General features: G+C 44.2%; 1 protein-coding gene across 2 annotated transcripts in view; it reads left to right on the top strand.

Moving 5' to 3' along the window:
- Positions 1–27,577, top strand: part of LOC137614429 (sodium/potassium-transporting ATPase subunit beta-like) — a 38,766-nt gene extending 11,189 nt beyond the window's left edge. For both annotated transcript variants that reach the window (XM_068344244.1, XM_068344245.1), the window contains 7 exons: positions 2,423–2,482; positions 4,319–4,414; positions 13,851–13,949; positions 16,179–16,345; positions 17,739–17,846; positions 21,490–21,625; positions 27,391–27,577. In XM_068344244.1, coding sequence (XP_068200345.1) covers positions 2,423–2,482; positions 4,319–4,414; positions 13,851–13,949; positions 16,179–16,345; positions 17,739–17,846; positions 21,490–21,625; positions 27,391–27,488 — 764 coding nt within the window. In that variant the 3' untranslated portion in view covers positions 27,489–27,577. The remainder of the gene's footprint in view (positions 1–2,422; positions 2,483–4,318; positions 4,415–13,850; positions 13,950–16,178; positions 16,346–17,738; positions 17,847–21,489; positions 21,626–27,390) is intronic.
- Positions 27,578–27,876: the final 299 nt, after the last annotated feature.

Here is a 27,876-nt window from a genome sequence, read left to right as displayed (position 1 = left end):
AGAGCTAGATATTTCCTAATCATTGAACTGCTATGCTTAAATGGAGTTTCGAACAAGCTTTTCCTCAGTTGGAGGTGAAACATTTTCCATGGAATGGGGTGAAAGTCATTCATTCCTCGGAAGAAGCACCTTACGAACCTTTACATCAGGCCTCGGATCATAATCTTGTGCTGAAAACGGTGTTCCTCTTCAATGTATTCTCTGCCAAGAGGGTAAGCGAGTTGCATGGTCTCGCTTATGACACTGCCCATTCAAGATGACGGGGACAGTTTACGTTCAACCCCATCTCTGAGTTTGTTGGTAAGGCTCAAAATCCAGCTAGTGTTTTTTATACTAGGTTCAGTTCCTTTCAGATTTCAAGTGTTCGGGAGGTAAGTAATGACCCTAAACAACTGCTTTTGTTTCCTCTGTGGGTGCTATAGCTGTCCCCTCCTCCAGAAGGAGCTTAAGTGAAGGCCCAAGATTTCACTCCTTTTTGACCTTCAGAAAAATCTTCTCTGTGTTACAGGTTCTCTAGACAGGCACCTGGAAATGTCAGACAACCTTCACCGCATATCACCGCTGGATGTGACTCTCAGGTCCATGAATACGTTCCCCTTGGGACCTGTAGTAGCGGCACATCAGGTGACTTAGCTATCTCAGCTCCTCTTGCGGGACCAGTAACTGCAGACCGAGGGCTGAAGTTGCAAGTAAGGTTGGGATGAAAGTGAAGACTGACTGGCTTTTTCATCCCTTTTAGTCTTCCCCTCGAGTACCTCGCCAGCAGGACTTTATCTAAAGTTAGGTAAGATCCCTTATCATTCAGCTGCCTTGTGTATACACTTGGAATAGTCTCTTCCCCATACTTCTGACTTGACGAGGGGTCGTGTAATATACACATGGAATAGTCTCTTCCCCATACTTCTGACTTGACGAGGGGTAGTGTGATATTTCCGGGCAAACACAATAATCCATAATTTGGTCTTCGATGAAAGCTTCGACAAACCATGTCTTCATTTGCCAGGTTACGGTACAGAGGTTTCTAGCTTATGTTTAACTATTCAAGGCATGGGCCATGACACCAATAGGTTTTCTGCTTCTCTTGGTTTAAGGGACCTTGACACTACAGCATCTCTGATGCACGAGTTAAATTCCCCGGGTTAGTTTCCAGTCAGTTGGTATGGGGGCTTCTTCCCTCTCAAGGATAAGTCTCCTATAATAAAAGAGGATTTTTTTTTTGTATTCTTGCCATTTTTTAAAATACATACATACATATACCAAGGCACTTCCCCCAATTTTTGGGGGTAGCCGACATCAACAAAGAAACAAAAACAAAAAGGGGACCTTTACTCTCTACGTTCCTCCCAGCCTAACAAGGAACTCAACCGAGTTCGGCTGGTACTGCTAGGGTGCCACAGCCCACCCTCCCCCGTTATCCACCACAGATGAAGCTTCATAATGCTGAATCCCCTACTGCTGCTACCTCCGCGGTCATCTAAGGCACCGGAGGAAGCAGCAGGGCCTACTGGAACTGCGTCACTATATAAAATTTCTCTCAGGCACCAAGTCCTAGCTGCCATCCAAGTGAGTTGACAGTGAGATAGCAAGGGGGAGGTCGCCTCCCCGCTACCGACAGGTAAATCACCTGTCTGTTGTTTACACCTCTTTATAAGTTGTAACTGCCGTATTTCAGCTTTGCTGTTATTAATTTTCCTATAGTAAAGGACTCAGGTTTGTTGAATTAGGAAAAAATATAAAATTACTATAAAAAATTTGTGCTTTTAGCCTGTTGCACCCCTTGGGCTTAGAGCATCCTGTTATTCCAACTATAGTCCATTTCTTTTAGCGAGGCAGATTTGCACCGGCTCGCAGTGGTGCCCCTTTAGCTCGGAAATGTTTCCTGATCGCTGATTGGTTGGACGAGATAATTCTAATCAATCAGCGACCAGGAAACTTTTCCGAGCTAAAGGGGCACCGCTGCGAGTCGGTGCAAATCTGCCTCGCTAAAAGAAATGGACTCGTACAGTTATAATAATTGTCATATATGATTCCCTGGTCTAGCCCCTTGGAGACCGGACAGTATTTACCCAAAAATAGGTTTATATGATGTTAAATTGTTCTTATCCTCGTATTCACATAGACTCGCAGAACTGGTGATGTTTATCCATATTCACAAATCTCTCATTTTTAAATTTAGATCTTGCCTTTTGCCTAGGTTTTTCCAGAATAATAGTGCAGTAATTATGTATTTATGTAATAATTTTCCATTTTGAATTATTTTATTTTTATTTTTTAGTCTTATCCACATATAGATTTGTATAGTTTAGTTATGATTACAATGTATTGTTTTACATATTAGCTGCAAGTCAATCCAACTTTTAGAGATAAAAAGCCTTTTATTTTAGTATTTCATTAATGTCTTTAAACTTTTCACCCTATACAGAACTTGCTCCTCAAGAAGGGCAAAAGAAAGAAGGCAGTATGGCAGGATCGAAAAAGAAATGTAAGTAGCAGAAGAAAGTACGTGGGGGAATAGAAAGTGCAAAAGAAATGTAAGTAGCAGAAGAGAGTTGAATAGAAAGTGCAAAAGAAATGTAAGTAGCAGAAGAAAGTACGTGGGGGAATAGAAAGTGCAAAAGAAATGTAAGTAGTAGAAGAAAGTACGTGGGGGAATAGAAAGTGCAAAAGAAATTTAAGTAGTAGAAGAAAGTACGTGGGGGAATAGAAAGTGCAAAAGAAATGTAAGTAGCAGAAGAAAGTACGTGGGGGAATAGAAAGTGCAAAAGAAATGTAAGTAGCAGAAGAAAGTACGTGGGGGAATAGAAAGTGCAAAAGAAATGTAAGTAGCAGAAGAAAGTACGTGGGGGAATAGAAAGTGCAAAAGAAATGTAAGTAGCAGAAGAAAGTACGTGGGGGAATAGAAAGTGCAAAAGAAATGTAAGTAGTAGAAGAAAGTATGTGGGGGGAATAGAAAGTATCATGTGAAGAGTTTATCATGGATCGACTTGTACAAGTCCTCAGGTTAAAACTTAATTGGTTCCAAGAAGATGGTTGTAAGTACTGTAGAATTGTTTGTAAGTTCAATTTTGTTAGATTTTGGCTTAGGGCAGGCCTAACCTGAATTCCGTGCCTATTATTTCCTGCTACAAAAGTCGTCAAATAGTCGGGTTTTATATGAAATATCAGGTTATTACATATGTTGTTTTGCTACTGTATTAAATGATATATTATGTTTTATCAAAGTATTTCCATATCTTATCTCTGTTATTTACAGTTTGATTTGTTTTTGTAAATTGAGGAGCTTCTGTATTACAGTATATAGTACATTATACAGTACATACATATACCAAGGTACTTCCCCCAATTTTGGGTGTCAGCCGACATCAAACAAATGAAACAAAAAAGGGGACCTCTCCCCTCTACGTTCCTCCCAGCCTGACAAGGGACTCAACCGAGTTCGGCTGGTACTGCTAGGGTGCCACAGCCACAGCCCACCCTCCCCCGTTATCCACAACAGATGAAGCTTCATAACGCTGAATCCCCTATTGCTGCTACCTCCGCGGTCATATAAGGCACCGGAGGAAGCAGCAGGGCCTACCGGAACGGCGTCACAATCGCTCGCCGTTCATTCCTATTTCTAGCACGCTCTCTTGCCTCTCTCACATCTATCCTCCTATCACCCAGAGCTTTCTCCACCTTAAATGTGTCTGAGGCGTACGGCTGGGGTATCTCGGTTGGATAAGGTTAGGAGAGAAGTAGTAGGAGTGAAAGTGAGTGTGAGGAATGAATTAGCAGCTAGTGTGGATATGAATGTGTTTAGGTGGTTTGGACATGTAGAAAGAATGGAAAATGATCATCTGCTGAAGATGGTGTTGGATGCAAGAGTTGAGAGGACAAGTGCAAGGGAAGGCCAAGGTTTGGGTGGATGGATGGAGGGAAGAAAGCCCGAGGTGACAGGAGGGTAAATGTTAAGAGAGGCATAAGAGCATGCTAGAAATAAAAATGAATGGCGAGCCTGTGACGCAGTTCTGCTAGGCCCTGATGATACCTCGAGTCACCTTGTGGTTACTGCTTTGAGGTAGTGGCAGTAGAGGAGCCAGCCTATGAAACTTCATTTGTGGTGGAAGATGTGGGAGGGGTGGGCTGGGACCTCCTAGCAGTACCAACCAAATTTGACGTTGGCTACCCCTCAAAAATTGGAGGAACGGACATGGTAGATAAAAATGGATTAATAAAATTACCCATGATAGCAACTGCCCTTTTGTTTTTTGACTATAAGATATTGATGTGTATTTTTAGAAGATTTGGTTTTTAAAATATACATTTTTTTTTTTTTCAGGGTTAATTCCCTTGTTGATAACAGTCCTCATCCTCTTGATCGTAGCTGTGGTGCTGATAGTTCTGTTTGTGGAGGGTGGACCGCCACAATACAAAGGTACGGCAAATGTTGAGGGATGTCGCAAAATATTACCACTTATACTATCACTTCCTTCAAATTGTAGCATCAGTGTGATATCTACAGTATATATAAGTTATTGGATCGGTCATATATACACAAGCGCTTAACTAATGAGAAAGATCAGAATTTTCCTTATGCTAATTTAGAAGATCATGATTTTTATTTTATATTTACAAGAGTGTAATACAAATGCATGAATAATTATTTGTACAATGCAATATTATACAACTCACAAGATTTGACTTGCATCTCTCCATCTCTGTTTCTGACGTTAGATAAACGAGTTTTTCCTATGGGTAAATCTATAGTCAATTTCTTTTAGCGATGCATATTTGCACCGACTCGCAGCGGTGTCCTTTTAGCTCGGAAAATTTTCGTGATCGCTGATTGGTTGGAATTATCTCGTCCAACCAATCAGCGATCCGGAAAATTTTCCGAGCTAAAAGGGCGCCGCTGCGAGTCGGTGCAAATATGCATCGCTAAAAGAAATGGACTATAGATTTGATTTGCATCTCTCCATCTCTGTTTCCGACGTTAGATAAACAAATTTTTCCTGTGAGTAAAACTAGTACTTGGATGAGGGAATGTTAGTTTGTATAGAAACACAATTGTTGGTAATTACTGAATAAGATTGGATAGAATAGACAATGCTCACTTTTTTTTTAAAGTATAATTATAAATCAAAACGGCTTACAGAGGAATTGATTTGTTTTAGATAAACTTTCCTTTTCATATCGTCACCCCCTTAAACTAACTGCCTAAGTCATTTTCTCCACTTGGGAAATAAAAAAAAAAAAAAAAAAACTCATTTGTTCCGTAACCGAAATACAAACCACGCTATTTACAAAGGGTTATTACTTTTAGCGTAGCTGAAATGGCGAGCCATTAGAATTTAACGAGGGTGTATTACCCCCGCGCTAGTTAGCGGGGGGTAGGGGAGTGGTAGCTAGCTACCCCTCCTCCCCCTCACACACAGGTGAATACTCACTTTCACTTTTGGCTCGGACTGTGACAGACGTCTCTGTCTTGGTCCTCGCCTGGCAGCCATTGTCTGTTTTGTCTTTACTTAATCGCTTACTTTTCTTTTCTTTTACTCAATATATATGTAAACATGTTTTCATGTTTGTATATATATTTGAGTATAGAAATAAGTAAGTTTCCTTTTCAGATGTGTGTGTGTAGTGTACGATATCTACGTGGAGGCCTCGGCAGTTAGGCCACCACGGCCTAATTTTATGGGTTGCGATCGAGTTTGACTTCGGTCTTTCTCTCTCTCTCTCTCTCTCTCTTGAGGTCGTTCACCCTTTTACTATGTTTTACTACGCCCTTGTAGCTTCCTTCCCGTGTGGGTGGGGTTGCTACGCCGTACATTTTGTCTCAATTAGTTTATGAATCTAATTGTAGTTGTTAATTTTTCAGCTTGTAGAACGATTCCTTTCGGGGTTTTCGTTTTTTTCTTTAGTGTTCATTCATTTTTAAATTACATAATTACATAGTTACATAATTATAATTGTTATAATTCTGTTTTGGTTACAGCTCTCCTTCCGCGAGTGTAAGTGGTTGTGAGGGCACGTGCCTGTTGTGTAATTCTTGTTCCTTTTCCTCGGGATTCCTCTTCGGAGCCTTCCCGGGGGAATGAATGTGTACTAATATTATTTGTTTTATTTTTTTACAGTTACCGATCTAGTTCGTTTCTGTAATATAGCAACGGTGTGAGCTGTCTGGTTGAGTCCTGGGGATTCGGCTGTTGCTGCCTCCCCCCTTGTATTGTCGTCAGGGGCGTGTCTCCTACTGGTAGTACTCCCGTGTCGACGGACAGCTCTCCAGTTCATTTTAGAACAGTCAGGAGGCTTGCCTCCTTGGGCGGATAACTTTCCTTCCGAGGGAAGTTTTTTTTTCCTGTCCAGGCTTGAGCTTTTCCTCTTTTGGGGGGTTCTTCTCTTGCCTTTTTTTCGTGCGACTATGCTCTTGGTGCTGAGCGGTCGCACCTGCAGTTTCGCTCAAGGGGCTGGGCAACTGCAGGAGCTCCTCTTCGGAGGATTGCCCCTTTTAGGTCACTGGCTGACCAGTCTCTTCCACGAAGTGTTTCTCTTTCGTTCGCGAGAGAGTACACTCATAGAGACTCCTCTTCGGAGGTTTCTTCTGTTGCTGTTGCTGTTGGCCTCCCTCGCCGTAAGGCCCTCCGTCCGCCTCGTCGTAAGGGCCTCTCATCTCCCTATAAGGGTGCTTGAGGCGCCTTTTTGAATCTCCGTTTGCAGCCTACAACTTCTTTTTCTCGATCTTCCGTCTTGGTGCAGATGGACAGCAGTCTAATCTCGTCTTCCGACGGGCAACGGTCTTCCCGACAGACAACGGTCTTCCCGACGGACAGCGGTCTTCCGACGGACATCAGTCTCCCGGCGGACAACGATCCCTTCGGGGCAAAGGGTTGCCCCCACGGGGGTTCTTCCCTTGCGTGTCAGGGTTTCCCTGCGCGCCCTTCTGTTCGTCAGCGCTCTCCTGTTCGTCAGCGCTTTCAAGATGATCTTCCCTGCGGTTCCTGTTACGTGCCCTGTGCGCCCACGTTCGCCCTCGCGATCTAGAACTTCGGTTCAGGTCGGGGTCAAGGACTCTTCTTCTTTGCGAAGGCTTCCACGCGTAGCCTTCTGCTCGTCAGCGATCATCAGCTCGTCAGCGATCATCAGCTCGTCAGCGATCATCAGCTCGCCAGCGATCGTCAGCTCGCCAGCGATCTCCGGATCGCCCACGTGTGTTACAGCTGGCACGCCAACGTTCTCCAACACTTTTGAAGGAACATGGTTCGCCAGCTACTAGCTCAACTGCGGATGCTGATCGCCATCGCGCGACCCTCAACTGCAGATGCTGATCGCCATCGCGCGACCCTCAACTGCGGATGCTGATCGCCATCGCGCGACCCTCAACTGCGGATGCTGATCGCCATCGCGCGACCCTCAACTGCGGATGCTGATCGCCATCGCGCGACCCTCAACTGCGGATGCTGATCGCCATCGCGCGACCCTCAACTGCGGATGCTGATCGCCATCGCGCGACCCTCAACTGCGGATGCTGATCGCCATCGCGCGACCCTCAACTGCGGATGCTGATCGCCATCGCGCGACCCTCAACTGCGGATGCTGATCGCCATCGCGCGACCCTCAACTGCGGATGCTGATCGCCATCGCGCGACCCTCAACTGCGCGCCATCGCACAACCCTGAACGATTGCCCGCTTACGCATGCTGCTCCTCATCGCACAACCCTGAACGATCGCCCTCTTGCGGATGCTAATCACCATCGCACCCTTTCACGCGATCATTCACCTGCGCATGCTGCTCGCCATCGCACAACCCTGAACGATTGCCCGCTTACGCATGCTGCTCCTCATCGCACCACCCTGAACGATCGCCCTCTTGCGGATGCTGATCACCATCGCACCCTTTCACGCGATCATTCACCTGCGCATGCTGCTCGCCATCGCACAACCCTGAACGATTGCCCGCTTACGCATGCTGCTCCTCATCGCACCACCCTGAACGATCGCCCTCTTGCGGATGCTGATCACCATCGCACCCTTTCACGCGATCATTCACCTGCGCATGCTGCTCGCCATCGCACAACCCTGAACGATTGCCCGCTTACGCATGCTGCTCCGCATCGCACAACCCTGAACGCTCGCCCTCTTGCGGATGCTGATCACCATCGCACCCTATCACGCGATCATTCACCTACACATGCTGCTCGCCATCGCTTACCGCCAGCGATCTTCTTCACCTACGCGGCAGCACGATCCCTCGCCGTCACGCCCATTCGCCTGCGCGCCCGCGCGATCGCTCGCCTGCGCGCCCGCGTGATCGCTCGCCTGCGCGCCCGCGCGATCGCTCGCCTGCGCGCCCTCGCGACCGCTCGCCTGCGCGCCCGCGCGCCCGCGCGACCGCTCGCCTGCGCGCCCGCGCGACCACTCGCCTGTGCGCCCGCGCGACCATTCGCCTTTGCGCGACCGTTCGCCCTCGCGCGACCATAGTTCGCGGCGAATTCCACAGCCGGTGGTAGCAGCAGGGACGCGTGCTCCTAGGCGGCACTCGGGATCACCTCCATCCAAGCACAGGTTGGTAGTGCAGGACGAAGACAGGTCAGTACAGCATTCTTCCCACCTTCTTTTCAGGCAGGAACCGTCGTGTCCTCTCCAAAGGATCGCCCGATCCCTTTCACCTTAGCGAGGATTTCGGACTCTGTGTCCTTGGAGCAGCAGACATGGTTTGATCCGCTGGCACGGGCGTTAATGAGGTTTATGAAACCAGCACTCACCGGCCAGGGTAACAAACCAGCGGCTGTCTCTCCTACGCTGAAGAGAAAGAGAGGAGTGGACTTCGTGGTGACTTCCCCCAGGGCGAAGTTGGTTCCCAAGAGGTCGGTCTCGAGGGTCCCCTCTCCTGCACGAGTACTCTCTCCTTCTCCCGCCCTGGAAGGATTTTTGGCGGGGGGGGGCTTTCCGTTGAAGATTTCTCCATCGGACAAGGGGTGACTGCTTACCTCTTCCTCTGGGAGCTTACCAGGTTCTTTCCCTCCTCGGTTACGGCCCGAGGTTTGGTTCAAGGAAGCTACAGGAAGATCAAGGGTACTTTCCTCCTCTCGAGCTCAGGCACCTTGGCCTTTCGTCGTTAAGTATCTACTTGCGGACAAGCTCGATGTTGTACCATCTGGACGCACTGACTGAAGGCTTCCTTCGGGTGTCTCATCTGTGGAGGTCAACGACCTCAGACACCCTTCCATCCTTGATAAGAGTTTTGTCTTTGCCCAAGGACAGAGACTTAAACATCTGCTGTGCGGAGTAAATCGACTTCCGGTTTCACTCCTCCAAGGCGCTTTCTTCCAGACTCTGCAGGGCTCCAGCTCCCTTTTCTTTCAACCACGTCGGCCTAAGTTATCGGCTACGACAACTGGGACAAGGTGTCCAATTGCAGTTTCCTCCTGTCAGGAACAGATGGCACGGGAGACTCCCCCGGGGGGGCATGGTCCTAAAAGGAGTTCACGAACTCTAGGATTGCAGGTTTTTTCGCTGGGAGGATGCTTAAGGTTACTCATCCGAATGACAGCTTCCCGATGCCCATTCCCGCACAATCTCTGTGAGTAGCCAAGGATATCGCGCCTGCCGTCTCTGTCAGCGAATTCAGTGTCTCTGAACCTCTATGCCATAGCATCAGCAGAGTTGCCCGGTTGGGCAGAATGATCCATACCTTAGGCGAAGGTCTTCCTTAGGATCATCGACGGCTTCACCCCCGGCCCCCTCAGTCGATCCTTTCTTGTAAGGAAGGATCTGAGAGGGGATGTCCATAGTCGACCTCTCAGCCCTGATCAAGTTTGTCGAACAAACTTCGGCCAGCGTAGACCAGCAGAATCGATCAGACTGGTAACGAGGCGACAGGACTCCTTTAACCCTGGATCGGAAGGACGGGTACTTTCAGTTTCCATTCCATCCATCTTCCAGGGTGCTCGTCGAATTCAGCCTAAACTGCAAGTATTCCTGCTTATGATGCAGTGTGGCTATCCCGCCGTGGCATAGCAGGTTTGTTTCCCCAGAGAACTCTCCCTGCCTTCCTCTTGGCCGCTCAGGTGCAGACTTCCGCCTCCTCTGCTGTTTGGAGGGCTGGTCAACTCCGGTAGGCTCGGGTTTCGACCTTCTTCAGCGCCGGGAAAAGCTTCCGAATGCTGACCATGAGTGTGGGCTCATGGTATTTTGCTTGGAGCCTTCTCTTCCTCTGCCTCAACATCTGGAGTATCTGGCCATGATATTGAGTCAACCGCCTTACCACGTTGGAAACCCCGCTTCTCGTCCGTCCAGCGAGGTTAAGCAACGTCGGTACTTGGATGGGTGACCACCTGGGGACGCCAGATTCTGTTACCACATCCTCCGAGCCTTCCTTTCGGTTCACCGTGGCAAGACTGAGGAGAGTCGCAGTACCTGTTCTCAGTCAAGCAGAGTTTTCAGCCCTACCTTGGAACGTTTCCTAGTTCTTCTTTCCTCATTGACCCGTTTATAGTCCGAACGGTCGCCTCAGGATAAGTTCCATGTGGGGCGATCCAAGTTCCGGTGGCTTCAGGCAATGTTTAACCGGACTCCCTGGCCCTATGGGACCAGCGGAACTATTAAACCTGCAATGGGTGTTGACCTATGGAGCCTCTTGATGGTAGTGGATATTCTCGTCCTTTCCCCACATTCTTGATGCGGTTCTCGGACTCGTCAAAGGAAAGGGGGGGGGGGCATGTTCCGGTCCAGGCCTATGGTCAAGACCTGAAGGATACCTCTCCATCATTCAGGCAGGCTTAAGGGCCTTAGTCTGGCCCCTCTTCAGATCCTACCGCTCCTGCCAAGTCGCCCCGTTGCGTGTCGACTTCATGCTAACCAGCAGGGGACGCATTTTCACACCTTCACATCTTGCAGTAGAGATATCGGGATGATTGAGATTCTCTCAATTCCACCATCGGCTCTCTCATTCCAGGCAGGGGAATGTGTCTCTCAGACTATCCGAGCAGAGCCTCATAGAGAGAGTGTACCTAGGGGTCTTTGACCTTGGGTAACCAGCAAGTGCTGGTCTGGGGGACCTGATCGCGACAGCTTGGAACCTCAAGCTTCCGCTAGTTTTCCCCCCAGTCTCAGACCCCGAGACTCTGGCAAGATGCATTCCGGTGATGGTGGGACAACTTCGACGCCTGCGTCTTCCCTCCTTTTTGTCTGCGGACAATGGGTCTCAACAAAACCAGGTTGTCTGTCAACCTTTCAATGGGAGAGCTCCACTGGGACTATGTGCAGAACGGTTTCTGGACCCTCTGCTTCCCCTGACGGAACTCCCGGGAGAGCTTCTCCCACGGCGCAGACTACTCAAGCAACCACACTGCGACATCTCTCCCGAACCGGGGCGTCGCTTCGGCTTCATGCCTGGAGACACTACGCTTCCTCCTCTAGAAGAGACAACCCGCTACAGTCGCGGTACGGAGGTCGCGTCATCTGCGATAGTCATCCACAGGGGTCTCCCAGGCAAAGTGAAGAGTCTAAGGTGGTTGGTGCCGTGGGAGATATACCTCTTCCCGTGAGGCCTCTTCTCCAGCAATAACGGTCTTATTGCCTTTCGGCGGGAGGAAACTCCTTTCTGCTCTTGGCAATGAAGCCTGTCGCTCAGCCTTTCCCTGACCTTCAGGCTTAAAGGAATAACTTTTTCCTGCCCGCTGGATCTATCCTCGCTCATGCGAAGCTACGATCGTCCCTGCCCTAGTCGGAGGAAGACCTCCAACTTGGAGCATGGCTCGGACTTTTAGTCCTTTAAGAGATCTTCTCAAGACCCTTTTACGACAGGCCTCGGATTGTATTCCGCCCTGGGTCTTCTGCTCACTCTGGCCACGGCCAGTGTGTAAGCAATCTTCTTGGTCTCTTACTACTCCCCCCCTTTCTAAGGAAGAGGGGAAGGCAACATTCAGGCTCGCTCCTGAGTTGTTGGCTAGACTCAGAATCTGAGGGTCCCGACCCTTCGGTCCGATTCATTCAAGATTTTGAGTCTCCATTCTGTGTCTGATGTCCCAAGACCTTCTCTTTCTTGCCAGTACAGGAATCGAGAGGTTAGCGCTGGGAACAGCTGCAGTTTGGCCTCAGTTGCAGCCGATTTGGGAACACAAGGAGGACATGGGGGGAGAGTCACCAGTATACCTCTTCAGCCCGGACTCAAGGACATTCATCTCGACCTGTCTTCAGACCCTCCCCCGTCACGTCGCCCTACAGCACGATGTTAAATACATCGCAACGTCCCTCGCCTTCGAGTAATACTACTCTGTGACGCAGGTGCTACAAGCTGGAGTCTGGAAGCGTCTGATGACCTTCGCAGCCCGCTTCCTGCAGGGCGTGACCCACAGGAGTCTCGATACGTTTTCTATCGCTCTGTGGTGGCTACACAACAGCTGGTCTAACCTCAGGCTCCTTTTTGGACAGGTAGCAGAAGGTTGAGGGCATTGTTATCAGGTTTTAGTCTGCATGAACGAAAGAAGTATGTCTGGCCCTTACTTCTTTCTTCATCATCCCCTCTACGGGGAAGCAGCATCCTGGTCTCTGCATAGCTGACCTCGAACCTCTGCAGGTAAACCATGCTTCCTTGTGTTCCGAGTATTGAGTCAATACTGTCGCGTCCCCCATACCCTGACGAGGTGGTATTGGGAACGTCTTAACCCAGAGTTCCTTCTGGAACTCCAGGTCAACTGCCTAAGACGGGTCACACTTCTTCCTTCACACACAAGCTTACGTAGGCCACATGGTTCCTTGCGGTGCAAGGAACTTGTGAGGTGCAGGGACTCCTTTTCTCGAGTGCGACTCACTCGGATTCTGAGTCCCCGGGTAAAGCCAAAGCCAGTATGGCTGGGGACTTTCCACCCTTCCTAAGGGATAAGTCACCCTTTGTAAATAGCGTGGTTTGTATTTCGGTTACGGAACAAATGACAAATTCGAAGATAATTTGTATTTTTCCTAACCATACAAACCTTAGCTATTTACACATATTTGCCCGCCAGCCCTGTCCCCCAAGACAAGTCCTACCTCTAAGTGAAAGTGAGTATTCACCTGTGTGTGAGGGGGAGGAGGGGTAGCTAGCTACCACTCCCCTACCCCCCGCTAACTAGCGCGGGGGTAATACACCCTCGTTAAATTCTAATGGCTCGCCATTTCAGCTACGCTAAAAGTAATAACCCTTTGTAAATAGCTAAGGTTTGTATGGTTAGGAAAAATACAAATTATCTTCGAATTTGTCATTTCCTAATTCTTTATATCATTGTCTTGAGCTTCAATTCACAAATTCATAACCCTTTTACCCCCAATGGACGTACTGGTACATTTCACAAAACTTATCCCCATGGATGTACCGGTGCGTCCTTGTAAAAAACTGCTATTTAAATTTTTTTTTGCATATTTTTTTATAATTTTTTGAGAAACTTCAGGCATTCTTCAAGAGAATGAGACCAACCTGACCTCTCTATGATGAAAATTAAGGCTGTTAGAGCAATTTAAAAAAATATACTGCAAAATGTGCTTGAAAAAATAACCCCTGGGGGTTAAGGGTTGGAAATTTCCAAATAGCCTGGGGGGTAAAAGGGTTAACAGAAGAATCTGTGAATTAGAATTTGTTAATTGAAGCTCAACACAATGATATAAAGAATTAGGAAATGCGAAGGTTTTTTATTTCCCAACAAGTGGAGAAAATGACTTAGGCAGTTAGTTTATGAGGGTGACGATATCTTAAACTGAAGCCATCTCAATAGAAGAGTTTGCTCTTCCTTATGTCAGTTATTTATTCAACCTAACTTGGATACAAAGTACCAGGGTATTTAAACTTTGATAGTCGTGTTGTATTTTCAATGATCTCAATGCTCTTTGTCGACAGGTTTTGAGCCAATTCTTCCGGATAAGAGGATATGCTTCGATCCAAAGAATGAATCCTCATATCAGAAATATGTACAGGTCTACAACAAGATGATTGAACGTAAGTTGAGAGTTTATTTTTGCAACTCGAAGGATGTCTTTGCTTTTTCATATTTTGACCAATATTTGAATGCGTACAATCTTAGTTTGTTCCAACACGAATACTTACCTCGAACTACTTTCTTAGGGGTTACCTGTAGTCTCCTCTCTACCGACCAGAGTTTTGTGTAGGGTACCCTCAATCCCGTTTTCTATGGAGGCCTACCCCGGCATTAAAGAATGTGCCCCGAGGGTAGGCTTAGCGCTAGGTCGATGTCCGCTTGGGTCGATATCGTCAGTAAGTTCTCTGGTCGCGACGTGTCACCACATCGCTCTCGTTCTCTATCGACCCTTTGTGTCCGACTCGTGTGTCCCGCGTGGTTACCGCGTGGTAACTTGTGTTCCTGTGTACTGATCCCTGGTGTTCCTGTGTGTTCACCTTCCACCCTTGTGCTTCCCCAGTGTATCTCTTGATTCCCTGCGTTCCTGTGTCTTGCGTTTGTGCATTATGGAGCAAATCCGCCGTTGTCCTGGGCCTAGAGCCGGTAAATCGTGTGGAGCGTTCCTCTCCAAGCCTGAAGTGGACCCTCACTTCCTTTGCTCCTCCTGTAGGGGAAAGGTTTGTTCGTCCTCGGATACGTGCCTATGTTTATACAGTGCCCCTTGCAGTTATTCTTGTTGTAATATTGGATTTTTTTGTGGAAAATTATCAGGTTATTTGACCACATCGGGTCCTTTTCTGGTTACGGCTCATTTTTCCTTTGCCTACGCACACACGCACCAAATAGTTGGTCCTATTCATTACACATTTTCCCTCATACACCTGGCAAAACTAAGATAACCAAAACATTCTTCTTTTCTCAAAGGGTTAACTACTGCGCTGTAATTGTTCAGTGGCTACTCTCCTCTTGATAAGGGTAGAAGAAACTCTTTAGCTATGGTAACTAGCTCTTCTAGAAGGACACTACAAAATCAAACCATTGTTCTTTAGTCTTGGGTAGTGTCATAGCCTCTGTTACTCTGAAACTGTTATGAATCAGCATCTAACTAGTAGCTATTGACTCCCAGATGGCTTGATGCTTGCCAGAGGGGGAAGTATTTTACAAGGAAAGAAAACAAAAATTTTCATTTTGGTCAATGGTCGACATTTAAACAGCTTCGAGAGAGAAGCGACATTAACATCAGCTGAGTACAAGTTGAGTAGGGATGGAAGAATCGGAAAAAAGTGCGTGGTGTACTATGTGAAAGGAAAATAGGGGTTAAGTTGAAAGGTAAAGTACACAGGACAGTTGTGAGACTGGCAATGATGTATGGAGTGGAGACATGGTCAGTAAAGAAGACAGAAGAGAAGAAACTGGATGTGGCAGAGATGAGAATGTTGAGATGGATGTGGGGCAGGGGGTGACAAGAAGAGATAAGATACGGAATGAAGTAATCAGGGGTACCACAGGAGTTAGAAAACTATTAGATAAAATCCAAGAAAGTAGACTGAGGTGGTATGGTCATGTCATGAGAAGAGATAAACAGTTTATTGGGAGGAGAGTGATGGAAATGGAGGTACAGGGAACGAGAAGGAGAGGGAGACCAAAGCGAAGGTGGATGGACTGTATCAAGGATGACCTTCGATCAAAGGGATTAACCGGTGATGAAGTGTGGGACAGAGGTAAATGGAGAACGCTGGCCAGAAACATCGGCCCCGCATAAAGTTGGGAAAAGATGCAGACAAAGAAGAAGAAGAAAGAGTTTGCATATCGTCATGATCAGCAAAGTTGTACTGGTCAGGGCCACCTATACTAGGTTGGTTTGCTGTGAGTGATCTGACGAAAATCTCTCGCCATCATCTATCTGCACTGATGAAAACTGGCCAAACCCCTGAAATGAATTAACATATCTGAGGCCATTGTCCTGTTGTTGAGTACAGTATAGAATTAATAGATATCTTAATTAAAATTCTATTTAATATTGTTACACCATTTATGAAAGCAAAAGAATTTTCGAAATTACAAATAGTGTGTAGAATAAATATTGTATTGTTGCAGCAAAATTAAAATTCTATTTAATATTGTTGCAGTATTTATGAAAGCAAAAGAATTTTTGAAATTACAAATTGTGTGTAGAATGAATATTGTATTGTTGCAGCATATGAGGCAGCAAAATTAATATTCTATTTAATATTGTTGCAGCATTTATGAAAGCAAAAGAATTTTTGAAATTACAAATTGTGTGTAGAATAAATATTGTATTGTTGCAGCATATGAGGCAGCAAGACTTGGAGGAGACATGATAGATTGTACTCTCCGCCCCCCGAATAATGAAGAGGTGTGCTACTTCAGAGACACTTGGTTTGATGACTGCAGTAAAATAGGACATTGGGGATTCAAGACTTCTTCTCCCTGTTATTTTTTGACTCTTGATCAGGTAAGCATTTCTCATACGGAAGATTCTCGACTTAAAAACGTTCAGAGATACAAACGTGGATGTTGCATCTGAGATTTGATATCAGTTGAGTTCATTTGTATCTGAACCTTCTGGATTATAATATTTTCATCATGCATTGTATATTATCAAGTTTTACATTGACCCTTTTACCCCCAGGCTATTGGGAACTTTCAAACCCTTAACCGCCAGGCGTTTTTTTTATCTTCAAGCACATTTTGCAATATATATTTTTTAGAATTGCTCTAACAGCCTTAATTTTCGTCATGGAGAGGTCAGGTTGGTCTCATTCTTTTGGAAAATGCCTGAAGTTTCTCATAAAGTTATCAAAAATATGCAAAAAAAAAAAATGTAAATAGCAGTTTTTTATGCAAGGACGTACCAGTACGTCCATGGGGGTAAATGGATGAGTTTTGTGAAACGTACCAGTACGTCCATTGGGGGTAAAAGGGTTAACTTCAGCTGTAAGTAATTAAGTTTCATTGAATTATTTTAATGAATATTCTCTACATTGTACAGCATATCAGTGTGGGAATTGGTAAGTTTACATGCGTCAGATGGGCAGTTGGAGTATTGTGTTGAACAGGCTGACATAAGTTCTTTCTAGTCTATATATTTATTATCTGTTCTAATGTTGCTAATGTTTTTTTAAATATTTTGTTTTAATTTTTTTGTTACTTCTGATGTTGTTTATTTATTTCCTTTCCTCACTTCGCTAGTTTTCCCTGTTGGAGTCCTTGGGCTTATAGGGTTGTAGCTTAGCTAGTAATAATAATGATAATAATAATGAATGACCACGGAGGTAGCAGCAGTAGGGGATTCAGCGTTATGAAGCTTCATCTGTGGTGGATAACGGGGGAGGGTGGGCTGTGGCACCCTAGCAGTACCAGCCGAACTCGGTTGAGTTCCTTGTCAGGCTGGGAGGAACATAGAGAGGAAAGGTCCCCTTATTTTCGTTTGTTTGATGTCGGCTAACCCCCAAATTTGGGGGAAGTTTCCTGGGTATATGTATGTATGTATGAATGAATTTTCAGTTGAGTGATAGAGTTGTGAAAAGAGAGGTGGGGAATAAAACTGCATCTCATGAGTGGATTACAGCTAATTTTATTTAGATTTTGGTATATTTTGCGACATCAGTTGGGGGAGATGGCTTGGTAAATAGATATGAGAAGTAATGAACTATTAAAATAAAATATTTTAAGAACAGTAACAACATTAAAACAGATCTTTCATAGATAAACTAAAAAGACTTGTCAGCCTTTTCGGCATTAAATCATTTGCTGTAAGTTTTAACTTTTGAGGTGGTATCGATTCAACCACCCTATTAGGAAGATCAAATTACGTATTTTCTCTGAAACTCCTTTTTTCTTCTCAGCATAGAGAGTTCGCTGTTGAACCCTACAAAAAAACGGATGTTCTGCCTGAGGAAATGCCGAAGTACCTCCGTGATTACATAAAGGAAGATCTTGAAGATAACAAAGAGGTATGGTACCATTCTTTCATAAATCTATATAATGTATTGCCCCCTGTGGCCGCGGGGGCATAAAAAACAATTAGAATAGCGCCAACGTTATCCCTGCGTGTCGTAAGAGGCGACTAAAAGGGACGGGACGAGGGGCTGGGAACCCCCCCTCCTGTAAAATATCCTGTGAGACGTTATCAAAGAGATGGAGCTGGGGGGAGAGTGACTGCTCCCCGCACTCTAGTTTTTTGTGACGCAGTTCCGGTAGGCCCTGCTGCTTCCTCCGGTGCCTTAGATGACCGCGGAGGTAGCAGCAGTAGGGGATTCAGCATTATGAAGCTTCATCTGTGGTGGAATTGTGGGAGGTTGAGCTGTGGCACCCTGGCAGTACCAGCTGAACTCGGCTGATTCCCTGGTTAGGCTGGAGGAACGTAGAGAGTAGTCCCCTTTTTGTTTTGTTTCTTTGTTGATGTTGGCTACCCCCAAATTTGGGGGAAGTGCCTTGGTATATGGATGGATGGATATAATGTACTGTGATTACTAAAGTGCCATATCTGGATGAAATCATGGTGAGGGGCTGATGGAGATGGTTTGGGCATGCTCTTCGCACTTCCCGAGAGAGATTATTGCACTAAACTTTCAGCTGGGCTCCAGAAGGCACTAGAAGAGTTGGAAGACCCAGGTCTGGCAAAAGCTAACTCGAGGTCCTTTGCGTCGATAGGCGTGGGGGTGAGATGATGATGATGGTAGCTGTTTATACAGTAATTCCACTATTTTCTATGGTTTCTTGAGGAATAGATTACATATTTTTGTATACTCGGCGGTATTCATAAATAAACGTTTGTTGTACGTCTCTCTAAAGTACATTCTTATTTCTTTGTCTGCTCATTTATATACAGTAATTGAAATGTTTTTATGATTCTGCCGGTATGGCTAACGGTATGTCTTATCATTTTTTGGTGGAAGGAAAATTAGTTGTAGCAAAAGAATGGGGGAATAGAGTAGGTGGATGTAAAAGGGAGGTAGTGAGGATTGAAGAGCTAATAAAACCGGGGGTAAAAAGTAAATATCAGGAAAGGTTGAAAATGATATATGACGAAGTGAAAGTAAGAGAAACTGGCAATTTAGAGGAGGAGTGGAAGTTAGTAAAAGAAAATTTTGTTGGGATTGCAAGTGATGTGTGTGGAAAGAAGGTTGTTGGAGGCAGCATGAGGAAGGGCAGTGAATGGTGGAAGGAAGGAATGAAGGTAAAAGTGAAAGAGAAAAAGATGGCTTTTGAAGAATGGCTGCAGAGTAATAGTATAGAGAAGTATGAAAAATATAAAGAGAAAAATGTGGAAGTAAAGCGCAAGGTACGTGAGGCAAAGAGGGCAGCTGACCTGAGGTGGGGTCAGGGATTGGGTCATTAATATGAAGAGAATAAGAAGTTTTGGAAAGAAGTGAAGAGAGTAAGGAAGGCTGGCTCAAGAATTGAAGAGACAGTGAAGGATGGAAATGGAAGGTTGTTAAAAGGAGAGGAGGCAAGGAAAAGATGGGCGGAATATTTTGAAAGTTTACTGAATGTTGAGGATAATAGGGAGGCAGATATAATTGCTGTTGCAGGTGTTGAGGTGCCAGTGATGGGAGATGAGAATGAGAGAGAGATTACAATAGATGAAGTGAGGAGAGCAGTAGATGAAACGAGAGTAGGAAAAGCATCTGGTATGGATGGTGTGAGAGCTGAGATGTTGAAGGAGGGGGGTGTGACTGTACTTGAATGGTTGGTGAGATTGTTTAATATGTGTTTTGTGTTGTCAATGGTACCAGTAGATTGGGTTTATGCATGTATTGTACCACTATATAAAGGTAAGGGAGATGTGCATGAGTGTTGTAATTCAAGAGGTATTAGTTTGTTAAGCGTAGTTGGAAAAGTGTATGGTAGAGTAATGATTGATAGGATCAAGGATAAAACAGAGAATGCAATCTTAGAAATACAGGATGGTTTTAGAAGAGGTAGAGGTTGTATGAATCAGATTTTTACAGTTAGGCAGATATGCGAGAAATATTTAGCAAAAGGTAAGGAGGTGTATGTTGCGTTTATGGATCTGGAGAAAGCGTATGATAGAGTTGATAGGGAAGCAATGTTGAATGTGATGAGGTTAAATGGAGTTGGTGGAAGGTTGTTGCGAGCAGTGAAAAGTTTCTACAAAGGTAGTAAAGCATGTGTTAGGATAGGAAATGAAGTGAGTGATTGGTTTCTGTTGAGAGTGGGGCTGAGACAGGTATGTGTGATGTCGCCGTGGTTGTTTAACTTGTATGTTGATGGAGTGGTGAGAGAGGTGAATGCTCGAGTGCTTGGACGAGGATTAAAACTGGTAGACGAGAATGACCATGAATGGGAGGTAAATCAGTTTTTGTTTGCGGATGATACTGTACTGGTTGCAGACACAGAAGAGAAGCTTGGACAATTAGTGACAGAATTTAGAAGTGTGTGTGAGAGAAGGAAGTTGAGAGTTAATGTGAGTAAGAGTAAGGTTATGAGATGTACGAGAAGGGAAGGTGGTGCAAGGTTGAATGTCATGTTGAATGGAGAGTTACTTGAGGAGGTGGATCCGTTTAAGTACTTGGGGTCTGTTGTTGCAGCAAATGGTGGAGTGGAAGCAGATGTACGTCAGAGAGTCAATGAAGGTTGCAAAGTGTTGGGGCAGTTAAGGGAGTAGTAAAAAATAGAGGGTTGGGCATGAATGTAAAGAGAGTTCTATATGAGAAAGTGATTATACCAACTGTGATGTATGGATCGGAGTTGTGGGGAATGAAAGTGACGGAGAGACAGAAATTGAATGTGTTTGAGATGAAGTGTCTAAGGAGTATGGCTGGTGTTTCTCGAGTAGATAGGGTTAGGAACGAAGTGGTGAGGGTGAGAACGGGTGTAAGAAATGAATTAGCAGCTAGAGTGGATATGAATATGTTGAGGTGGTTTGGCCATGTTGAGAGAATGGAAAATAGCTGTCTGCTAAAGAAGGTGATGAATGCAAGAGTTGATGGGAGAAGTACGAGAGGAAGGCCAAGGTTTGGGTGGATGGATGGAGTGAAGGAAGCTCTGGGTGATAGGAGGATAGATGTGAGCGAGGCAAGAGAGCGTGCTAGAAATAGGAATAAATGGCGAGCGATTGTGACGCAGTTCCGGTAGGCCCTGGTGCTGCCTCCGGTGCCTTAGATGACCGCGCAGGTAGCAGCAGTAGGGGATTCAGCATTATGAAGCTTCATCTGTGGTGGATAATGTGGGAGGGTGGGCTGTGGCACCCTAGTAGTACCAGCTGAACTTGGTTGAGTCCCTTGTTAGGCTGGGAGGAATGTAGAGAGTAGAGGTCCCCTTTTTTTGTTTTGTTTCATTTGTTGATGTCGGCTACCCCCCAAAATTGGGGGAGGTTCCTTGTAATATGTATGTAATCACTTAAAAACAAAGAGTAATATGAAGCATTACTGGCAGCTATTCCATTGTGGCTGACTGCAAAGGCAGTTGTTTACATACTGCCTCATCCAACTTGGTAGACTCTATTTTAAGTACAGTTTCTCAAAAAAAAAAATATATATATCTAATATCTAACTCTGTATGTCTATGACTGTAACTGTAGGTGTGTGTACGTATATTTCCCTTTGCACTTATCATTATTCTTTCTTACAGCTAGTTGGCCTTCACTGCAGCGGTTCGGACTATTACAAACCTCTCCCAGGATTCTTGAAGAATTTTCTCCGCCCTAGTAATTCGACAAATTATCTAACACCACTGGTTGCAGTTGCTTTTGATCTCAATGGAAAAGGTAATGTATAATTTTACCCATAACAGAAGCATCTGTGTTTTCATTGCATCAGTTTAGCTTAACTTTAAGCCAGACAATTTACCAGGAAATTAGAAAAAAATTATAGTTCTTAACTTATTTTTCAATGAAGTCTTCACCGATTGTTTTACATAGCTTAATCTTATGGTCAGCAGTTCTTTGGACATGATCCAACATAAAAATAGTACTGAACACTTGACCTTACCTCTTTATGTATCGCCTTTAATGACGGTATCAGTACTTGAGTCATTCCCTGTATGTTCCTACACATACATACATACATACATATACCAAGGCACTTCTTCCAATTTTGGGTGGTAGCCGACATCAACAAATGAAACAAAAACAAAAAAGGGGACCTCTACTCTCTACGTTCCTCCCAGCCTAACAAGGGACTCAACCGAGTTCAGCTGATACTGCTAGGGTGCCACAGCCCACCCTCCCACATTATCCACCACAGATGAAGCTTCATGATGCTGAATCCCCTACTGCTGCTACCTCCGCGGTCATCTAAGGCATCGGAGGCAGCAGCAGGGCATTTTTTCATAGTTTGAGATGAAAAAAATCTTCGCATTTCGTTTCGTCACATGAGCTTTTCGTATACTGTACAGAAACTTTCGTATCTAGAGGTTTCACTGTAATACTCATCGAACTGTCATCTTCCCTTACAAATATTTATGGATAACTCCCTTTGAAGGGTAGAAGGGACTCTTTTAGCTATGGTAAGCAGCTCTTCTAGGAGAAGGACACTCCAAAATCAAACCATTCTCTAGTCTTGGGTAGTGCCATAGCCTCTGTACCATGGCCTTCCACTGTCTTGGGTTAGAGTTCTCTTGCTTGAGGGTACACTCGGGCATGCTTTACTATCTCATTTCTCTTCCTCTTGTTTTGTTAAAGTTTTCATAGCTTATATAGGAAATATTTAAAGGTTACTGTTCTTAAAGTATTTTATTTTTCCTTGTTTCCTTTCCTCACTGATCTATTTTCCCTGTTGGGGCCCCTGGGCTTATAGCATCTTGTTTTTCCAACTAGGGTTGTAGCTTAGCAATTAATAATAATAATAAATGCACTAGTTTGGACTGTTGGTTTCAGAAACTGCTTAAAGAAAATCCAAGCAATAATGCTTTACGAGAATAGAAGATAGAAGCAAAACCAAAATATAAATCTCACAATAGAAGATACTTGAATTCTATTTCGAGGAAAGGGTGAAATTTGGAGACTTTTCGATAAACGCCTCAATTGGAAGGCACATTTATCTTGCATCAAATCTGAATATAATAATGCTCTTAACATAAAGATAAGTTGTCTAAGAGGCTATTGGTGCAAAGAGGATATAGCCTCTGTACCATGGTCTTCTACTGTCTTGGGGTAGAGTTCTCTTGCTTGAGATACACTCGGGCGCACTATTCCATGTTATTTCTCTTCCTCTTGTTTTTTTAAAGTTTTTATCGTTTATATATGAAAGGTCTATTTCAAATTTTTTCTACAAAATCCACCTTTTTTTCATTTACGTTTTCATAACATTTGTAGGTAAAAAAACAGTATATAAGAAAAGTTGTTTAAAAGTTTTTTCAGCACTCCTTTCACTTCAACTCATATTTTTTTGTATATTTTTTAACCCTTTTACCCCTAGGCTATTTGGAAATTTCCAATCCTTAACCCCCAGGGGTTATTTTTTTTTTAAAGCACATTTTGCAGTACAGTATATTTTTTTTAAATTACTCCAACAGCCTTAATTTTCATCATAGAGAGGTCAGGTTGGTCTCATTCTCTTGGAAAATACCTGAAGTTTCTCAAAAAATTATCAAAATTATGCAAAAAAAAAAAAATTTAAATAGCAGTTTTTTGCAAGGACGTACCAGTACGTCCATGGATGTAAAGGGATGAGTTTTGTGAAACGTACCAGTACGTCCTTTTTGGCTAAAAGGGTTAAGGTATGGATATTTTTTCAAGGTAATACTCATCATCTTCCTTTAATCTGTTTGTGACCAAATAACCATTTAGATATTACGCAAAGTAAATGAGGTATAAACCAAAAATTAACATCACGTACCACGGACAAATGCAATGTTTTGCTTCGTCGTCGGCCAGCGGGAGGGGAGGATGCCTGAACCAACAGCCAATCAGCGACGAGCTTTCAAACCGTGGTTCGGCTCCATTTGCCAGCTAGGATGAAACAGACTTAAGTTAGTTTAGCATCAACTCTAGCCTCCTATAGGCAGGCTACCATCCCTCTGGGGTCTATTCAACTTGTATCTCTTGTGGACACATAGTCTAACCCAAAATTTTAGGTATTAATCCCTTCCTCTATGGTGGCCTCACTCAGCTCCCATTCCCATAAGCTCCTGCTTTCCTCTCTGAAGTCTTGGAAGGCGATCAAGATCTTTTGACACCTTCTTCCTGTTATAGCACGGCCAATGGAACAAGAGTCAGTCTTAACCTTCTGGGCACTTTGAAGAGGAGAAACCACTGTTAGCTTCTGCGAGGAGCACATGTCGAGGGGCTCAACATTATGGCGACTAAAACAGTGTCACAACGTTCATCGAAACACCCGGGGCACTATGAATCTCGTGGAACGACTCCATGAAGAATACGAAAAAATGATCAGAACAACATAACACAAAGGTTAGCTCGGTCAGGGGAAGTGGCCATCTGGTCGAGGTCACAGCTGAGACAAGAAAGATTAATCTACCTCTGGGAGATGTTACATTTCCCTTTCTCCCTCACTCTCCCTCTTATGGTACCCCCAGAATCCGTTTTCTTCCCAGCTGGGTCAGCGGAAGCTGAGACTTTTCCTATTCAAGAGGATGAGGGTTTGTATTCGTATCGGAGCAACTGCTTTTTCATTACCAACAACTTCAACATGAGGCAGCATATGTCAGTGATTACCTCATAGGAATACAGTAGAATTTGTGGAACTTTTTAATTTGTAATACGGAGTCTTTTCTTAGAAGCATCAGAGGGAGGTGTTTCAAGAGGGGAGACGCATTAAGGCGCTGAGCCCTCCTCTCGTAGTGTGCATTTCAAAAACAAGACTCCTAAGAGAGTCATAAGGACATAGTTTGTTTTCGAGAGAAGCAGAGGACTTTTGAGTACTGTATGTCCGTACTTCATGTCTTTTACTACCTCTGGGAGATTTCTGTACAGCATTAGAAAATGTAAGAAGGGTATCACATGCTTTAAGGCCTTTGCAGGAGACAAAAATTGAACCTGGGGAATAGATGATTACTTACTCTGTACCAAATAAAGGTTTTGCCAACAGACGTTCGAAAACTTTATAGATATGAGTTACGAAAATTTGGTGGCATATTTACTCAATGGAATAACATTACTAATTTTCCAACAATAACAAAAAAACATCTTGTAACTGAAAAGTTGAAGAGATTGAAAATGATAATGGCCTGAACATCACTCTGATTGGCAGGGAATGATGAGGATTGCAAACTGTCCATACTGTCTTTTGTTTCCATGTATGAATGAAAGAGCTAAAGTACATACATACATACATATACCAAGGCACTTCCACCAATTTTGGGAGGTAGCTGACATCAACAAATGAAACAATAACAAAAAAAATGGGACCTCTACTCTCTACGTTCCTCCCAGCCTAACAAGGGACTCAACCGAGTTCAGGTGGTGCTGCTAGGGTGCCACAGCCCACCCTCCCCCGTTATCCACCACAGATGAAGCTTCATAATGCTGAATCCCCTACTGCTGCTACCTCCGCGGTCATCTAAGGCATCGGAGGAAGCAGCAGAGAGAGAGAGATCCCCTATAGTAAAAACCATCCAATTCCATAATAATTGGCAAATGAAACAATAACAAAAAAAATGGGACCTCTACTCTCTACGTTCCTCCCAGCCTAACAAGGGACTCAACCGAGTTCAGGTGGTGCTGCTAGGGTGCCACAGCCCACCCTCCCCCGTTATCCACCACAGATGAAGCTTCATAATGCTGAATCCGCTACTGCTGCTACCTCCGCGGTCATCTAAGGCATCGGAGGAAGCAGCAGAGAGAGAGAGATTCCCTATAGTAAAAACCATCCAATTCCTTAATAATTGGCAAATACTGTTAAATTCAAATTGACTTTCCAACAATGTGTCAATTCTAACCGACATAAGACAAAGAGCTAAAGTGTTGTTAGAAATTTGCTAGGAGCTGCATATTTTGCTAGAAGCTTCCATAGGAGTTCACGGGGCCCTGTATCAAAGGCCTTTGATATCACAAATTCTTATATATATATATATATATTTAGTTAAGCACAAGAACATAACTATAGCTATAGTCCATTTCCTTTAGCGAGGCATATTTGCACCGACTCGCAACGGTGCCCTTTGAGCTCGGAAAAGTTTCCTGATCGCTGATTGGTTGGACAAGATAATTCTAACCAATCAGCGATCAGGAAACTTTTCCGAGCTAAAAGGGCACCGTTGGAAGTCGGTGCAAATATGCCTCGCTAAAAGAAATGGACTATAGTACTTTACTAACTGCATATAGAAGGAAAATGCCTCTGCTGTTATTGTATATGCTTCTTTCTCCTTTTTTATTCTTTTAAGTATTATTTACTTTGGAATTCATCCAGGATATTGGTATGTGCTTTGCCTTCCATGGACTACATATGATCTTGCTTTTTGAGAAGATAGTGCCTTTTACTTTGAAGTTTTACCAGAAATATCAGGACTGCAACTTTGGCCTTCTTTACTTAACCCTTTTACCCCCAAAGGACGTACTGGTACGTTTCACAAAACTCATCCCTTTACCCCCATGGGCGTACTGGTACGTTCTTGCAAAAAACTGCTATTTAAATTTATTTTGCATTTTTTTGATGATTTTTTGAGAAACTTCAGACATTTTCCAAGAGAATGAGACCAACCTGACCTCTCTATGATGAAAATTAAGGCTGTTAGAGCAATTTAAAAAAAAAATTACTTCAAAATGTGCTTGAAGATAAAAAAAACGCCTGGCGGTTAAGGGTTGGAAATTTCCAAATAGCCGGGGGGGAAAAGGGTTAAAAGTGTTACTAGAAATATCAGGACTGCAGCTTTGGCATTCATCAATGCCCTTTACTGCACTCGGAATTTACACAATTCTCTAAATTTGTCGAGGTCTTGCATGGTGGTTCAGTGTAGCATCAAAATGATGGCTAGGACAATGTCACCTATTAGTTGGTTCTTGTCTGCTATGGCTGGCCTATGAAATACCCCCAATAACTTTGTTTTTTTATCTAAATATAGAAATGTGTAATACTGTAATATGCTAAAGAAGGTGATGAATGCAAGAGTTGATGGGAGAAGTACAAGAGGAAGGCCAAGGTTTGGGTGGATGGATGGAGTGAAGTAAGCTCTAGGTGATAGGAGGATAGATGTGAGAGAGGCAAGAGAGCGTGCTAGAAATAGGAATGAATGGCGAGCGATTGTGACGCAGTTCCGGTAGGCCCTGCTGCTGCCTCCGATGCCTTAGATGACCGCGGAGGTAGCAGCAGTAGGGGATTCAGCATTATGAAGCTTCATCTGTGGTGGATAATGTGGGAGGGTGGGCTGTGGCACCCTAGCAGTACCAGCTGAACTCGGTTGAGTCCCTTGTTAGGCTGGAGGAACGTTGAGAGTAGAGGTCTCCTTTTTTGTTTTGTTTCATTTCATTTGTTGATGTCGGCTACCCCCCAAAATTGGGGGAAGTGCCTTGGTATATGTATGTATGTACTATAATATGAAAACTTTTTATCATATATCTCTTTAATTCTTTTCCAGATCACTTAGATGTCGAGTGTACCGTGTGGAGCAACACAACTCTAGTTAACCCATTCCCCAAAATTTCTTTCCAATTCCAAATTAGTCAGAACTGTTAATTTTGAATCTGTGGTTTGGCAAGCAGCATTTTTACATACAATCTTTTTTTTGAGACTTGTTTGGCAAGCAGTATTTTGAAATACAATCTTTTTTTTTTTTTTGACTCAGTGGTCTAGCAAGCAGTATTTTGAAATACAATCTTTTTTTTTGACTCTGTGGTCTAGCAAGGAATATTTTTAAATACAATCTTTTTTTTTTTTTTGACTGTGGTCTGCCAAGCAGTATTTTTGCATACAATCTTTTTTTTTGACTCTGTGGTCTGGCTAGCAGTATTTTTAAATACAATCTTTTTTTTTTACTGTGGTCTGCCAAGCATTATATTTGCATAGAATCTTGCTTATTTTTTTAAATAAAATAATCTTGAAAGAAGGTAAAATACAGTGTTTA

Source organism: Palaemon carinicauda, chromosome 20 (assembly GCF_036898095.1).
Source record: "Palaemon carinicauda isolate YSFRI2023 chromosome 20, ASM3689809v2, whole genome shotgun sequence".
In the NCBI taxonomy this organism is placed as follows: Eukaryota; Metazoa; Arthropoda; class Malacostraca; order Decapoda; family Palaemonidae; genus Palaemon; species Palaemon carinicauda.
The sequence above is the reverse complement of the archived record's forward strand: the minus strand, read 5'-3'. Positions and strand labels throughout refer to the sequence as shown.